This window comes from Sphaerodactylus townsendi, linkage group LG15 (assembly GCF_021028975.2).
Source record: "Sphaerodactylus townsendi isolate TG3544 linkage group LG15, MPM_Stown_v2.3, whole genome shotgun sequence".
In the NCBI taxonomy this organism is placed as follows: Eukaryota; Metazoa; Chordata; class Lepidosauria; order Squamata; family Sphaerodactylidae; genus Sphaerodactylus; species Sphaerodactylus townsendi.
In genome coordinates this window covers 25120368-25138586 of record NC_059439.1, presented here as the reverse complement: position 1 = coordinate 25138586, position 18219 = coordinate 25120368, and the positions used below count along the sequence as shown (strand labels likewise).

The window sequence follows — 18219 nt, the reverse complement described above, 5'->3', positions numbered from 1 at the left end:
CTCCTCCTTGAGTCCATACACTGACTTCAAGATCTGGTGCAAAAAAAGTGTTTGGTTGTTGGGCGGGGGGGGGGGGCTGTCTCAGATTAATCACTGGGCTACATTTTCCCTAGATACGCTTCTGTCAAATGGTTTTGCTTTCCCCCTGAGAAGTGAAACTCTTCTTTGGGTTGGAAAGGAGGAAAAATTTGCTATATTTAGCCTGCCCATGTGACCATTCCTTGTCCAGTGTGACTGGTTTTCCCTTGGTTCAGTTGCACTGTGTATCAGACATCCTTTTCTTTTGGAATTCAACACTTGTTTGCACTCTGCTCCTTTGGAAATTTTCCTCTTCAAGACAAGGGCTATCACCCACAATAACCTACTCTTTCCCTAACCTATCCCCTCCACACTATCTAAATGCTAGCCATCTCCGAATTGTCTGTGTACTTGTATTTTTTTACTATTTGTGCGTGTGTAATTTTTATTATTGTACTTTTTCCTTATGAAAATTGTCAAAAGTGGAATGTTAAATGTTGATGACTGCTCTGAGCCTGCAAGGGGTGGGGAGGGATATAAAACAAAATAAATAAGTAAACAAATGTCTTTGAAGTTGCCATCAAAGAGAATGAAAACATTGATCCATCCCCCTGATGAACTTCTTATGCAAACATACCCTTCTCCACATTGCTTGGTGTGAGAAAGACCTTGGGCGTTTTCCCACTTACCAGTAGCTACTAGAGCGCAAGTAACGGGTCCCCAGGCACTCCCCACTACATGGGCAGTGACAACGCAGCCGCCCTGACGCTGCCGCTGCCGTCTTCAGCATCATTCTGGCACTTTTCCAAATGGCCTTTTGACGAGCTTCGCGCTGTCGGGGAAGCCTGCCCACATGCCAGAAATGATGCGCGCTGAGAGCAGTGTGCAGCATAGGGGGGTCGTGGCAAGTGGGGAAACGCCCCTTGACACCTGGATGCTAGCAGATGCCAGTTCGCTCTATCACTCAGTACCTCATCATATATATTGTTGTATTTTCTAATACTTTCCTGTTTAGAGGGAAGATGACCAGATAAGGGAGGAGTTGAGTATGAATTCTTCCTCCTATAATCCTTTGTGTAAATGATTAGAATGGGATAAGCACATATAAAGTGATAAGTCCTGTGTTGCAGTCAATGCAGAAGGATGGATCTGTAACTTCAGTATACTTCACTGTGGATAGCAGGTTTGGCAGATTGGAGGGTGTGAACTATGTTTCTGAGCACATTAGACCACCCTGTACAAAATTGGAAAGGAGGAAATCGGGTCCATAAGAAGAACAAAAGGGTGAAACATTTTGTCTTGAATTCTGAACTGTGTGTTCATTGGCATACTTAAAGATACAAAACTTGTTCATTTCCTAAAAGCCAAAACATTTGTCCATATCCAACACTTGAACAGACCAGCCAAAGAATCAAAATATTATTTACACTCTGGCTTCAGAAGGCCATGTTTGAGATGGCCTTTTCTTATAGTCTGGAGTTTTACTTGGCATATTGCCTGGAGTACTGCCGATAGTAGAACTTCATTTCTGAGGTGATGACATGTTTTTTCTTGAGTTCAAGGGAGCGTTTCCAGTTTTACATTTGTTATTACCTTCCTTTCAATTACCAGAAGGACCATAATCAGCTTGCCGAAATCTCTACAGACCTTCAGATGCCGCAAGTAAAGTTAATATTACAGTCCTTGAAAAATGCCATAAATCTGCCCCATAGCTTTCAGAACGGGGGCCAGGGGACTGGAAAGACACATCCATGTGATTTATGTGAGTTTGTGTTCTAGATTAATGGCTGCACAGTAGCAAAGTGGAATCTGTTTCTGGGGAGAGGTATAAATTGAGGATGGCGGTCTTTGTGTTGTTGAAGCTTTTCCTTTCTAGTTGCAAGATATGCCAGGCTCATGTTGTTCAGTGCAAGATCAGAGATCCACACCCTCCACTTCAACAGTATCGTCAGTCAGGAGACCTCTTTGTCGGTGCGGTTGCTTCTCTCAGCTTCAACATCAATCCGATAAAATTCGAGGAATATACTCAGCTGGCTCTGTTTGAAGACCTTATGTGAGCAGTTATTTGTTTTGAAATTGATTTTTCATTGTCTTTATGGTCACCGGAGTTGTCTGTCCTAGCAGTTGTAGTTTAGTATAGTTTGCATAATGTGACCATATTTGTGGGCCCAGTATTTTATCACCATCAGCCAGGTTCCAGAGAATGTTCAGATCACTAGTTCCTCTGAGTACTTCTTCTTTCTACCAGGTGAAAACATATGTTGAGTTAGACTTAATCCAGTGATCTTAGTATTAACTTCTCTATCTGGCCGTTGGTCTCTGTGGTTTCTATCAGAAAAAAGCTCATGAGCAACTACCTGTAATTTTTTAATTGTCTATACAGGGACTTCAGAATACAAGATAAATATCCTCTACAATTCAGTCGTACCAGTTCCCATTGACTTGAATGAACCTGTGGAATAGCAAAGATATGGTCAAGGAATACTCAGTTGAAAATCAGCTCCCTGTTGGCAGATGGCAAATAAGACTTGAACCAGACTTAGGTCTTTCAAGAATCCTTATTCAGCATATGAAATGTATATCCTAATCATAAATAATGAAATTTATGTGTTAATTTGAAGAAACAATAACTATCAATTCTGTAAAAGGAAGTTATCACACTGCTTCAGCAGTGGTAAAGTTTTTTCACACCAGGGGAAGGGAATATGTCCCAGCAGCTCAAAAGGTTTTCAACTCCAGGGTAGTTCAGCAACTTCTCCATGGAGTTCCCTTATGGATAACTGCATGGAACAATTCTGTTGAACGAATACAATCTGGCTTCCTCTATAAAATACTCGGATTGCCACACTCTGTACCATATGCCGTACTATGCTTAGAAACTGGTCAGAACCTACTTGAAACAAGAGCATGGCTGAATACATTCAAGTATTGGATCAAATGATGCTTTAACTCTGATGTGCACAGTTTAATATACACTGCGCGCCCAGACCTATTTGCCTCTGAATGGTATCAACTTCTCATCAATTCAAGTTATAACCACTTGCCGTACCCTCAACACAACCCAATTGTCTCTCCCATCTACAATATGGGCCAGGTGTTGAAAACATTTTTAAAATACCCCTAAAGTACCATGCCATATCAACCATGGTGGTAAGCAATACTTGATTATGGTAGCCATGGAAGAGAAGTGTGGGGTATGACATAAATCTACCATTGGCTAAGTTCACTAAGAAGGATGATTGTTCCAGTTATTGCTTCATCATTTGTTGCTGCAACTCTTTCAGCAGGAGACAGAACTGTTTATTTAGTATTCAATGTGTAATGATCACAAGCATGTATTCCTCTTGTTAACAAAAATGAAGGAGCTGCAGAATACAATGTGATGATATTTCAAAAGTTTGCCATGTCTCTCTAGATACAGCATGCAATTCTCATTCCAGAGTTGTTCCTCAGAATTACCAACACATTATGGCATTGGCCTTTGCAGTAAAGGAGATCAATGAAAACCCTCAGATATTACCCACTCTTACTTCCTTGGGCTTCCACATCTATGACAGCTATTTCAATGGAAGATGGACCTTTGGTGCCACAATGCGACTTACATCTTCACAAGACCCATTTGTCCCCAACTACAAATGTGACACCCAGGATAACCTGGTAGCAGTCATTGGAGGCCTGGACAGTGACATTTCACTTCACGTGGCAACTATATTGGGCACCTACAAGGTTCCTCAGGTAAGATGCGCATGTCTGCAGTATAGGGATTTGAAATCTCATTGACAAATTATTGTTTCTTCAAAATCTGATTGCAGAGTTCCGAAAAGGAAATAATCCGACAGGCCTTACTTTTTGTCAATCCCCATTTGCATCTTCATGGTTCATTTTCATCTGAGAAGAAAAAAAATGTAAAGGTATCCAGTTGCCCTACGGTGAAAGTGTGAGGTATAAATTTGAAAAAAATAATAATAAATAATGTGGAGAGTCAAGGATATGTAAAGCAAAAAAAACTGTCCTGTAATGTCATGTGGGAACATTGCATAAACATTCCTCACAAGGGTGTATAAGTGTACGGATTAGCAGGGGCATAGTGGTTAAGAGCAGCTGTACTCCAATCTGGAGTATGATTCCCCTCATTTGCAGCGGGCTTCAGAGCTGTGGGAGGCTTATCTGGGGGGATTCAAGATTCAGTTTTGCTACACTCCAACTTACATGACCTGCTAGGTGACCTTATGGGCTGAGTCACACTTCTTCTGGAGTTTCCTTTCTCAGTCCCACCTCTACCTCACAGGGTGTTACATTTGTTGTGAGGAGGAAGGAGAAAAGGAGTTTGTAAGTTCTTTTGAGTCTTCTTACAGGGAAGAAAGGGGGGATATAAATCCACCTCTTCTTCTTCTTCTTCTTCTTCTTCTTCTTCTTCTTCTTCTTCTTCTTCTTCTTCTTCTTCTTCTTCTTCTTCTTCTTCTTCTTCTTCTTCTTCTTCTTCTTCTTCCTCTTCTTTCTTTCTCTCCTCTTCCTCCTCTTCCCTTCCTTCTTTCTCTTCTTCATTCTTCTTCTTCCTTCCTTCTTCCTCCTCCTCCTCCTGCCTCCCTCCTCCTCCTCCTCCCTCCTCCTCCTCCTCCTCCCTCCTCCTCCTCCTCTTCTTCTTCTTTCTTCTTCTTTCTTCTTCTTCTTCTTCTTCTTCTTCTTCTTCTTCTTCTTCTTCTTCTTCTTCTTCTTCTTCTTCTTCTTCTTCTTCTTCTTCTTCTTCTTCTTCTTCTTCTTCTTCTTCTTCTTCTTCTTCTTCGTTTCAGGACTTTTGTAACCCAGAGCTGGCCACCCTTAGTTTTAAGAAGCAAAAACAAAGACTTCTCAATCTCATTGAGATATCAAGGCAATAATAAGGGCTTGAGGGAGAACTTCCCATTTGCTAAATAGCCTCCATCACTGGTTTCAGACCTGTGTTTTAATGGATGGGTAAGGCTTGTGTATCTATGAAGACCTCTGCAAATCTTCCTTTGTACCCATTGCGTTGTTTGTAATTCTCTCTGGTTTGAGATACCTTTGCATTGCAAGCAGAGTGCATGGAACCATAACACAGCAGAGCATCCCCAGGCATGCGTGTGTGCGCTGGCAACAAAGGAAACTCAGAGACAATTGATAGCTTCTAACTAATAAGAGGACTCTTCATCAGTGAAGTCCATTCTGGACAGAAAAGTGAAGAGATAGGTTCTCTATTCCAATCTATCTATGGTGGGAGATGCAGTCTGCATCCCTTGGCACACACAGTGCACGATGGAAGGTATTGTAAGAAGAATGGTGAGAAGAGAAGTAGCAGGAAGGAAGGAAGTTCCCTGACAGTAGCAATCTAAACATCAAAGGGATAATGTCAGTATGATAGAGAAAGGTGTCCAGTGCCTTGACCCTCTAGCTATTTGACTCACAGGTAAATCCTCCTATGTCACTGAGACACGAAATAGCGCACAGTCATTTACTTCCAACAAGTGTTTTGAACAGTAACAAAGGACCTATAAGACACACAGTGGCTTCCCACTGTCCTTATAGAGAAAAGGTTACCAAAGTTTTATATGAAGAAGGGAATGCTGATTGATGTGATGTCACAGCAATAGGTATTTTAAATGAAAATATGACCTGAAAACATAACATTGGATTGGGCCCCGGCTAATTAGGAACAGGGGCACACCACAGTTAAATGTGTAGCACTATACTAATATCTGTGACCATGTGCACACAGTCTGCTCTCTCACGTCTTGTGCATGGTGCAAAGGCAGAATCAAGTTTGAGGTATGTTATGATGGAGGCCCAGTCTCTACATATAGGAAGAAGTGATCTACAACTGAGTTCACGATTCCCAGATAGGCTGTTCTTTCTTTACCTAGCCGGGGATCTCAAACTTAAAAATTACAACTGTCACCCTCTGAACTTTGGAAACAGAGGACTCCCATCATGTCAGTGCAACCCAGTAGACATAGATCTGCATTGCAGAACTTGGGGGACGGAAGGGATTTAACATCCATCAAATGACAGCACCTTTGTGGCTTAGTAGAAAAATGTCAAATTGCTTCAAAAAGGAATAACCACGTTCAAGGTAATAAACATCTAATGTGAACACAACAACTTTATGTCAAATTGCTCAAACTGGAATAACAATGTTCAAGGTAACTAACATTTAATATGAACACAACTTTACATCTAGATGGACAAGTAAATCATAATGGCTATGATCACAGCACTATCGAGGTAGACAGAAGCTCCCATACCCTTTAGGAAGGAAGGACACTCAAAACAACGGCAAACAATTAATAGTGTATAGTAGTACAAAGAAAAAAAGAGTCCAGAATGTTAGCTAGTAGTGCAGGTCTGCTTCTTCCCCATTTTGCAATTCAGAAGTCAACAACAACAACAACAACAACAACAAGAAGCCTTCATTGGCATATAAAACAGGACAAAATTTCAAAGTAAAACAAGATGCAATTCAGAAGTCCCTGCTACTGTGGCTAGTGCTAGAGGGGAATGGGGCTCTTGTGGTTGATAACATATGTGCAGACTTGCCAACTGCTCATGCACAGTGAGCTCTTGCTCCCTGGACCATGAAGTCCAGAAATTCCAATGGAAATCAAATGCTAACATTGAAATCTCATGGGATACACCAGTCCCTTAGAACATCCAGAACATGGCACTTAAAAAGGTAGAAAGCAGAAGGTCTGCTTGAGTCCAGCCTATTAGTTGGATTGAGCTGAGTCACCATTCCCTCTTTCTCATTCCTTGATGCATCACACAAGAATGTGTCGTGAAAGAGTTTTTGTAATCAGTGCTTAGGTATATACGCAAAATGTTTTGATAACTTGAGAGAAATAAAGACATATTCTTCTTCTTTTCCCTTCCCTATATCTATCTTTAGCTCACCTATGGCTCTGCATCAGTGATGAGGGACAAATCTCTGGGCTATCCCATCTACCAGATGGCACCCGAGGTGAAACGCTTCAGTATCTTGGGATCATGGCTTTGTTGCTGCACTTCAAGTGGACTTGGGTCGGCATCGTTACGATGGATGATGACAATGGGGAAAGGATTGTGCAGACATTGTCTTCAATGTTTCCCCAACATGGTATTTGCATTGCCCTGATAGAAATTTGCCCCAGGTCAAATTTTTGCTGATGCACTTTCTCAAATATATGGGGCACCAGGAGCCAAAGTGTTTACTAAAAGAGTCATGGAGAGCCAAAAGCAAGTGTATTTTGTGCTGTTTGGACAATCTTATTCTGTCAATGATTTGAGATGGTTGCCACAGCTGACACAAGGACACTGGGAAACCAAAGGAAAAGTATACATACTGTCAAGTCAAATGGATCTCATTTCAATGGTCTATCAAAGAACTTGGGATGCAGACATAATCCATGGTGTTTTGTCCTTCATGGTTCATTCCAGTGATCTTCCTAAGTTTCAGAAATATGTTATGAACCGAAACCCTTCTAACTCAAAAGGTGATGGTTTCATAAAGGACTTCTGGCAACATGCTTTCAACTGTGTATTTCAAGATCAAGTCTTGGATGAATTGAAAGATGATATCTGCACAGGAGAAGAGAAGCTGGAAAGTCTACCCAGGCTTTTTTTTGAAATGACCATGACTAGGCACAGCTACAGCATCTACAGGGCTGTCTATGCCATAGCTGTGGCCATCGCTGGTCCATGCCATGCCAGTCATTACACAGCAAGTATAGAATGATGATGAATAGAAAGGAGGCTGACTCTTCCTGGACAGGACCAATGGCAGAGAATGAGGCTTGATGGTGGAAGTAGAGAAAAAGCACTTCAGTAAATGACAGAAGAAGCCATAATCTGTTCTGTAAAGAGTCTCCTCACACTCCTCCTGTGGTCCCATTCTCATCTTCCTTTTTTTTTCTTTGACTCATGCTCTAACTGAAGCAGTTTCTGTTTTTTTCCCTGGTAAGCAAGGTCTCTAGCAGACTTGATGCAGTCATATTTTGTAATAGTTATTATCTTTTTAATTCATATATAGTGCTATTCTAAGAAGAATTATACACTTCAGTGGATCTGTGTAATTCTGCTTAGGACTGCCTTGGAAATGTTCTCTCCTGTTTATAGAGCCCAGTCAAATTCTTCCCACAGCAATTCATACTGATTATGATGTGAGCTAACAGCATCTTCTTCTTCCGGTCTAGTTGCTATTCCCCACTCTGAGTTCACCATTTATCAATTTATTCCCTCATGTTTTGTCTTAAGTGTAACACTGTGTATTTGACTCTGTTGCAATTTGTGGTCAAGGGAGATGTGAAAGAAAAGAGAGGGTTGTGAGGGGAAAAGGTAGAGGGAAGCCATCTGGGTCTGAGGGCAGAGAACAGAATGACCTGAGAAGAAGCCTAAAAGGATCTGCAGCAACACACATGGACACACACTGGACACACATAATGCATGCACCACAAATCACACACACAGAAACATGGCTGAAAATTCTGTTTCCCATTACCACAGAGAGAGTCAGGATAAGCTGCAGCAGAGTATGGGAGATATTCAGAAGACCTAACAAAGGCAGTATCGATGCTGATCGCCTCTTTGGTTTCAATTTTGAGTTGTGTTGTGTACTGTTAAGTTCTGTGTATCTGTTTCCTGCTTTCATTCCTCATCTCTCTTTGCTGAATCAAACCCTACTTTTCATTTTAAATTCAATTTAAGTATGATTTAGATGATGGGAGTAGGAATTGTGTTTGAATTTTTCTCCTTTTTCATCTATGTCTACTGGCCATTTGTCCTGGTAGGAAGGCCAGTATTCTGGAGGCATTTCTACTTTCCTTTTTGTCATTCCTCCCCATTAACCAAATCATGACCTATCGTTTCTTCCTTTGGATGAAGTTACCAGGAGAAATTGGGGTTACATCAGCAAATATAGTTACTGATCGTAGACAAAAGAAAATGCCTCTTAACAGCAGCTGACCTTTGGCAGTCTAGTAGACAGAACAGCCCACACTAGGCAAAAGTGATTAAGTAAAAAAGATCAATAGTGAATGAATACATCCAAATTAACCCAAGATTCTTCATTTACGGAATGGACAGTCAAGGATCTAACACAGCGGTTCTCAACCTTCCTAATGTCACGACCCTTTAATACAGTTCCTCATGTTCTGGTGACCCCCAAACCTAACACTTATCCATTTTACAAATGGAGAACACTGAAGCAGAGAGTCTTAGGTGACCCCTGTGAAAGGGTCATTCGACCCCCAAAGGGGTTCCTTCCCCCAGGTTGAGAACCATTGATCTAACACATTGGGACCCAGTTGCTGCCTTTTCCAAACATTTCTCCTTTTCCTCCTAGCTCCATGACTTCCTCAGAGGGCTTGCATTTAACGACAGCACTGGCAACAAAGTTTCATTGAACGAGAATGGGGAATTGATAGCTGGATATGACATTATGAATTGGGTAATTTCCTCAAACCAATCCTTTAATAGGGTGAAGGTTGGGAGAATGGATGCTCAGACTGCTCCAGAACATGCATTCACCATCAATGGGGAAATTATAACATGGCCGAGCTGTTTCAACCAGGTAGGTGTGCTAAAGTTTGTCATGTCTTTAAGCTGCAGGCGAGCACTGAGTCTCACTTCTGGGGGCAAAAGAATTTCACCAGACACTTGTAAACTTCCAATAGTCTGATTTTGCCACTGATATGCTTCTTTCTCCAAGCTAATGTCCCATAACGGGTAAAAGTCTTAGTGGTTTTTGGAAAGGGACCAGATCCAGGGAATCACTGAAGTGGAGAACTACAGAAATTGTTACGCTGCTTCAAGCAGTGTGGGAGAATGTTGACTTCACCACAGTCAGATATGTGCTGAGGGTAAAAAAACCGATACCTGTAATAACAAACTGGTAGATATTTTCCTTCAAGGTGATGTCTGCTGTCTAACATATAAGCTACAAACGATACCTTTTTCTGTTTCAAAAATTAAAGAAGAATGATGCCTTCACAAAGTAATAGAACAGGCCAAAGTTACTCACTATTGAAGCACGGATCTACTCAAAGTAACATTCTGTGTCGTGTGCAACTGTATGTCTAAACTTGGGATGTTGTGACACACACACTGTCTTCTGTCACCACAGACAGAGATTTATTGGTCGGCGTGATGATATTTTATTACTCCAGATTACAAGCACGCTTTGCTATGGTTAGTGGACACACCTCACACATACTTGAAAAATTGTGTAAGAGTTTTAACATTCTCTGATAACTTCAAGTGGTTTAGATAATTTGTCTGCATATGATCGTTCTCGTCTGCCATTTTCTCGATCAGGTGCAACCCATTTCTGTGTGCAGTGCCAGCTGCCATCCTGGCTATAGCAAGCAAGTGAAGGAAGGAGAGCAGTTTTGCTGCTATGACTGCATCCCATGTCCAGAAGGAAAGATTTCTGACCAGAAGGGTAAGAAATATGTGATCTGGCTGCAGCTGTAGAACATGCTTTAAAAACCCAAACCCAAAGGATGATTTCCTGGGTTTACATTTTGAATATGGATAGAATTCCAGGGAGGTATGGGCTGAGAGGAAGCAGCTAATCAGGATATAATCTGATGTAGGTATATGCCTAGAAACCCTTTCCTGAAGGAATAATGGTGGAAAGTTCTGATGAGAACTCAATCCATCTTCCTCTGCTGGAGGAGAGTTGTTCACCGCGATTGCAAAACTTGGCTCGTGCTTTGAAATTGACACTTATCCACAATTGTGGGGTGCGTTGCTTAGAGTCTTAAACAGATGAAGGGTTTCTTAATAACCGTGTTCAGTTAAAACTATAGACATCATTGTGGGTCCTCTAAAGCTCTGATATTTTCAGATCTTATAGATGTGGAGAAGACTGCGTAGTATCCTGAACTTTAATTCTCGTTACCACCTCTGCCAGATTTCAGAAGGTCAGCGGTGAACAACTCCTAGAATTCTAAGGATGGGGAAAATGTTTGTGGGGGGTCAGTTACAGTGTTCGGGAATGTTTTAGATTAGATTTGGAAACAAACCTTCCATTTTCATTTTTTCAGACATGAAGGATTGCTATCAATGCCCAGATGAAAAATTTCCACGTAAAACCCGGGATTTTTGTATTCCCAAGTACATCATCTTCTTGTCTTATGCAGAACCTTTGGGACTCAGCTTAGCTGTTTCTGCACTTTCCCTCTCTGCGATCACAGCTGTGGTGCTGGGAACATTTATAAAGCACCACCACACTCCAATTGTCAAAGCCAACAACCGGAGCCTCTCCTACACTCTTCTCATCTCCCTTCTGCTCTGCTTCCTTTGTTCACTACTATTCATTGGTCAACCTGCAAAAATTACCTGTGTGCTCAGACAACCTGCTTTTGGCACCATCTTTTCCATGGCTATTTCTTGCGTTCTGGCCAAGACCATCACTGTGGTTCTGGCTTTCATGGCTACCAAACCAGGAAGCAGAATGAGGAAATGGGTGGGAAAAAGACTGACCAACTGCATTGTTTTTTCCTGCTCCCTTGTCCAAGGAGGACTTTGTGCTGTGTGGCTGGCAACATCTCCTCCATTCCCAGATGTTGACATGCACTCAGTGATTGAGGAAGTTATACTGGAATGTAATGAAGGATCCTTGATTCTGTTTTACTGCATGTTGGGCTATATGGGTTTCCTGGCCATTGTTAGCTTCATTGTGGCTTTCTTTTCCAGGAAGCTGCCTGACAGTTTCAACGAAGCCAAGTTCATCACCTTCAGCATGTTGGTGTTTTGCAGTGTTTGGTTATCTTTTGTTCCAACCTACTTGAGCACGAGGGGAAAATACATGGTAGCTGTTGAGATCTTCTCAATCTTAACTTCCAGCACTGGTTTGCTTAGCTTAATTTTTGCCCCTAAATGCTATATCATTTGGCTTAGACCTGAGTTAAACAACAGGGAAGGATTAATGCGGGCAAAAAGTCAAAGTGCATCACTGTAATTTCCTCTCTCGTTTAATGCAGAGTTATTTTTGCTCACATTGGAATGTTTCTGACCATTTTCTGACCAGTAAAAACTTTTATAGTAGTTGTGGTTTTATTGTTATTGAATTGGGTTGGTGACATGCACTGGGAAATGGGCAGGGGAAATGCAACTCTATTGATTCTCCTGGACCTCTCAGTGGCTTTCAGGATCGTGAATCATGGTATCTTGATGAATAACTTCAGAAACAAAGAATTGTAGGTACTGTCCAGCTTTGCTCCTATCTCACCACAAATGTAAATTTTAGAGTGTGGTATTAGGGAAGTGCTGCTCTGTCCCTTGACCTTTGGCTGACGAGGTTCCGTCTTGTATAGGCATGCTTTTTATTATTCATGTAAAGCCTCTGGGCAAGGTCACCTGGAGATTTGGACTGAGATGCCACCAATATGCAGATGACACTCAGGTCTATGACACACCACTGGCAGATCCCAGTGAGGGTGTGGAAACTGTGAAGTGCAGCATGGAGGGTGTTTTGGAATGGATGAGGGCTAAGAAGTTGAACCTTAATTTTGGAAAAACAACCACCACCACCACCTTTATTTGGTATTTAAAAATAGGTTCTAGAGCATTGCCAGACATTTTCGAAATACAAATCAAGAGTACATTCAAAACGCAGATAGGAAGACTGTATATAGCAGTATACATTACTTAGAAAGTTCTGTCACTTGTCAATTTTGCTACTTTTCCCAAGAGCATGGCATCTGTGTTGTTTAACAGAAACTCCACAACAGAACAGTCAGAATCACTTTCAGATTTTCTGGGGCCAGCCTGGGAGAGAAATTCCTAATGCCCACATATCTTGGACAGTCAAGAATAATGTGAGCAAGAGTCTCCACTTGATTTTTACAGTGTGGACAAACCCGATCCTGGAGAGGGATGGATAAGTAACAACCCTTTGTAACGGCCGATGGGAAGGTATTGGATCTGGCCCTTGTGATAATCCATCTCTGTTGGGGTTCAGTTAATAATTCAAGATATTTGGCTATGTGCCCCTGTTCCGGTATTATTCCGACAGAGAGGGGTGAGAATTTTGGAAAAACAAACGTGCTACTGGTGGGGAGTAGCCATGTTCTGGACAGCTTGAAGTCCCCAGATCATCTTCAAAGGCTGCCATACATAGAGCATATTTCAGTAGTCTAAGCAAGAGGTGTCACATGGATCACAGTGGCTAGGTCTTCCCCACACCCAGCCATCTTTATCAAGGAAAATTCATGCTGCAAATGGAATATCTATTCTAAAATGTTCATTGTCCCTCGGGAAACAGTCCCTGATCTTTAAAAAGCCAACACAAAGCTGCCTCCACATTACAATACTTTGTGCAATGGAGTGTCTTTCCCCTTCAGTAAATTTTGCTTTGTGGAATGTTATATCATTAATTGGTTGAGGTTAATGATTTCCAATAAATGTATATATCAATCACTGCCACATATTCAAGAGAGTCATAAGCAGAGGAACATTGTAAAATGTGAATTTTATCAAGCGTGGAACAATACACCCCAGACTGTTAAAATGCTGCCAAACAGGAAAACCTCAATGTAATGAGACCAAAGACAATTGGAGGAATGTTGGACTCAGGACACCTGGATTCAAATCCTCATCCAGTAAAACCAAAATAGTACATTTTAATGCCAGGTTCAAGAAGGAAAGATGGACAATCGAAGGGCATCCAATCGATCAGGTCAAATGCTTCAGATACTTGGGGGTAATTTTCCAGTATAATGGCAAACCTACAGCTCATATCCAATCCCTTGTCCAATCTGCTCAAAAGAGCGCCCAAGCAATACTGAGATTCTACCGTACCCAGGGGGGGAGGATACATTCCAGCTGCTGTTAAATTGTTTACAGCAAAATCCATTCCACAATTAACATATGGAGCCCAACTAGGCAACATATCCAACTTTACACCTCTGGAAAAAGTTACAACAACATTCCTTAGATCTCTATTCAATACACCAAAATGTACGCCCAACACTGTATTGAGACATGAAGCAGGAATAGCTAAAGTGGAAACTATAGTCTGGAAGAGAGCCATCAAATATTGGATTAAAGTCCACCTACACCCCCAGGGCCTATTACCAGCATTTCTGTCAACATCACCATACCCAATCTGGTCGGAGAAGATTATCCTGAAGCTTAAACAGATTGGGCTAGACCCTATGCTGATGCTTGAATGGGACTTGCCCTTAGCTCTTAAGATGGTATATCAACGATTGGACGACATTGACTACCAAAATGATAATGCCTCATTTCCTGCTCTATATAGACCATTGAAATCTGGTAGTGGTACAGTAATGGCCCCCTACATTCAACATATTACCATAGCCAAATACCGATGGGCCTTTTCTAGAGCACGGTTTGACGCATTTCCATCATCTATGCTTATAGGCAGATTTGGGAAAACCCCTTGGCATTTGAGGAAATGTGTTTGTAACTCTGGGGACGTTGATTCTATGATACATATCTTGTTACACTGCATGCTGCATAAGGCAGAAAGAGAGCTCTTTATTTTACCTCTGCTTGTGCAACACAGCTTGATAATTGCAAAGGATCCTGACCAAGAGATTAGGAAAATGCTGTTGGAAGACAAGGATGCAACCATCTCCCAGCAGGTAGCAAAGTTCTGTGCATTGGCGTATAAAAAACGCAAGGGCCTACTTAATCAGGGATGAGCTGAAAGCCAAACATTCATGTAAATGGTTAGCTGTAATAATTGTTGTAATTTGCTGTTGTGAATGTGTGCTGTTGTTTTGTTTTGTCTTTGCTGGCCTTTGGCCGTATTAAACTATCTATTAAAAAATCCTCATCCAGCCATTTCACGGTGATTGGCTGAACTGGCAGCCCTCTCTCTTCAAGCCAAACCTACTAGACAGGATTAATATGAGAATGAAAATGCACAATGGGATCACCCTATTTCCATTCTGAGGTCCATAGAAGGAGGGCCATGTAATACTCCATAGGTAAAGCTTTGGCTGGCAATGCTGTTTGCCCAATCAGCGGACTAAGATTTTCTATACCTATTTAAAGAAATAATTGGGCAGCCATCCAACAGGGGTTCTGGTTATAGCCACACCATCCTAACTCTCCCAATGTGACTTGTAGTCAGTGGAACGTGGCCTGTAGTATGGGGAAGCTTAAAATGAAAAAAAGAGCCTCTTTGGTCGAATCCCCACTTGAAATTTGAACGCAGATCCAAACCTGTTCGTTGTGAAACCGTGTCCTCTTCATCGGAGTTTCTCCCTCCCCACCACAGCAAGCACACAGCAAACACACCCCGATGCAGAACTCTTAGCAATCCCCACTACCAGGCGAGCTTGCTTCGCCGGTCTCCCCTGATTGGCTGGCGTGCCTTGATGGGGCGGGATCTTTTCCCACTGCGGAAACATACATTGTAGGGGCGTGATAAAAAAAACCAACGTGTGAAAGTTTAACGTTTGACTGTTTAACTGTGTAAACAGTCCATCGTTACCAGTGTAAACCATTAACAATTCAAAGTTACACGTTTGACTGTTTAACGTTTACTTCCCCTTCTTTCTGCTGGCCGATCGCAAAAGTGGAAACGAAACCAAGGAAAGCCTGCGTGCACATAGCAGCGCTGATTGGTTGCCCGAATTCCACGTCACACTCCAGGGCAGGAAACTAGTCAGGGTTTCAACCCTCATCTCTCCCCTCGGATCAGTTGTGAACCGTGTTAATGGGGTCTATGCCACTTGCAACCAGGTCCTGCCGGAACACGGATTAACGGGGAGAACGAGCGCCAGAAATGGAATCTGCCACGCAAGCAATGGGGAGGTTGTCCCTCAAACCTGGTTAGTTTGTGTTCTGAAACCTACCTAAGACGGTAGTGGGGATTCGACCTTTGTCACCGGAACCCCCCATTGCTAAGCCTGGGTCACCAACGCAATTTGGGCAACAGCTGGATGGGAACCAACTAGCATCAGCTCCTGCCCCTAGACATCTCCCACTACGCTGGTGGCTGAGGAGGTGCAGGGACGCTGGCACAGGCTTCAGCACCCTGTCCCACCCTGGGGAGTGGTGCGGTGGCTATGTACAAGCAGATTCAGTGTTCTGCCATGGTAAGTGTCCCATGGAGGGGAAATCTATTGGTGTGACCCCATCCAGCTCCCAATGGCAGATTCCCCCAACCCTTGGATGAGATCATTATAATCATACTGGTAATATCTTTGTTCCAAGAAAGAAGATTTTTTTTTAAATTATGAAGAAATATTATTCTGAAATTATGGCCTGTCATCCTTCAGTAATAACACAGGTCCATCTGAATTCAGATAACTGTGGTGTATTTTTGTCCCTTTTGTTCATGTCAGCCATTCTAAACCCCAGAGTGCCCTCAATGGAATATAAAACTTCTGTTCAACTTGAATTAATATGTTTTCTTTTGAAATTCCACTCGTGATCTCCAGTTGTTGTCATCAAAAGACCCATAATTAATTTTCTTGCTTGCTTGAATCCCTGGGGACATTGCATGTGCTAATTTATACCTAGTAACCCAGACTGTGGAAAATAGTAAAAATATACCTCTTCACGACTGCAATTTATAGACCCTTGAAACAGATGTAAGATCCATTAGTTTGTTCTCTGCAAACACAGGCTTCAAGCCTGTCTTCAGAGTGAATGTTCTTACTAATCAGCTGCTGCTATCTTGGGAAAGGTAATAATGCCACGCTAGGTATTAAAAGCAGAATCAGTGAATAGAGAAGATATTTCTGCTAGGATGTTGGTATTAATATCGTTGCAGCTGGTTTTGCTTTCTCTCAGGGTATCCAAGACCCTCAATGTTAGATGTAGGATTGGAGATCTACATCCTCCTGTGCAAGAGTACCACCAATTAGGAGACATCTTGGTTGGTGGGATTGCTTCTCTGAGCTTTGGCAACAATCCAACAGACTTCAAGAAATATCCCCAGCCATCCTCAGTTGGAGAGCTTAAGTAAGCCTTTATTTATTTCCTTCTTTCTGTTCTGTGTCTGGCTGCTTGAATCCTAGGAGCAGAGCTGGCATCCACATGCCCAATCTGTGCTATTTATTAGATCAGCTTCCTATTTATTAGATCTGCTTCCTATTTATTAGATTATTTATTAGATCCTATTTATTAGATCTGCTTTCCTTTCCGTTACCACAAAAATACATATGAAGCTACTGTATGTCAAGTCAGATTAGTAGAGCATCCAACTCAATATTGCCAACCTTGCCTGGCTCCATGATCTACAGCACTGAGGGATCTTTTCCAGCAGCGACTGGGTGTACTAGATATGGGACTTTCTGTATGCAGACCTAACGTTTTTCAGCTGAATTACAAGCCATCTGCAAGCCATCTGCAAGCCATTTTTCAGCTGAACTGCAAGCATACGATTTCCAATATGTAGGCTGTATGATCTTTCCCATCATTAGATGAATCTTTCTTTTGGATTCAACCCTAATACATTTGTTTTAAACTCTTTCTGAGTCTGCGTGAGGTTATTTCACAAGTGGCATAGATAAACACAGTCCAACTTTCTGAAGCCTTTGGACATAAGAACATAAGAACAAGCCAGCTGGATCAGACCAAAGTCCATCTAGTCCAGCATTCTGCTACTCACAGTGGCCCACCAGGTGCCTTTGGGAGCTCACATGTAGGATGTGAACGCAATGGCCTTCTGTGGCTGTTGCTCCCGAGCACCTGGTATGTTAAGGCATTTGCAATCTCAGATCAAGGAGGATCAAGATTGGTAGCCATAATCGAGCATAGTGGAGCTTTTGGGCATACCCTACAACTTTTATTCTTTGGATCCTTGTACTCTCATCTGGAAAGCATTGTTAAATCATTTTTAAAGCTGACACAGTACTAAATTGGGAGGGGTAATAAATATGTTACAAGACAGAACCTGGATACAAGATGATCTTGAGTGACTGGAAAACCATGCTAAAACGGATAAGATGGATTTCAGTTTTGGTAAGTGTATAGTTCTTCATTTAGGCAGGACAAATCAAATGCATCATTATAGGGAGGGACTTGTCCAGGTTGCAGTATGTGCAGAAAGGATCTAGAGCATACACTGAACACAAGACAGTGATGTGATGCAGTAGCTATAAAAATACCGTACATGCAATTTTGGGCTGTATCAAGAAAAGGTCACGCAAGGAGATGGTGTTGCTTTATTCTGCTCTGGTTAGACCTCAACTAGAATATTGCGTTCAGTTTGGGACACCAGAGTTT

General features: G+C 42.0%; 1 protein-coding gene across 1 annotated transcript in view; it reads left to right on the top strand.

The window, feature by feature from the left end:
- The first annotated feature begins 1856 nt into the window (after positions 1–1856).
- Positions 1857–18219, top strand: part of LOC125444266 (vomeronasal type-2 receptor 26-like) — a 35243-nt gene continuing 18880 nt past the window's right edge. Inside the window, exons 1-6 of the mRNA XM_048516694.1 lie at positions 1857–2071; positions 3459–3753; positions 9347–9574; positions 10318–10444; positions 11052–11964; positions 16783–16953. Coding sequence (XP_048372651.1) covers positions 1857–2071; positions 3459–3753; positions 9347–9574; positions 10318–10444; positions 11052–11964; positions 16783–16953 — 1949 coding nt within the window. The remainder of the gene's footprint in view (positions 2072–3458; positions 3754–9346; positions 9575–10317; positions 10445–11051; positions 11965–16782; positions 16954–18219) is intronic.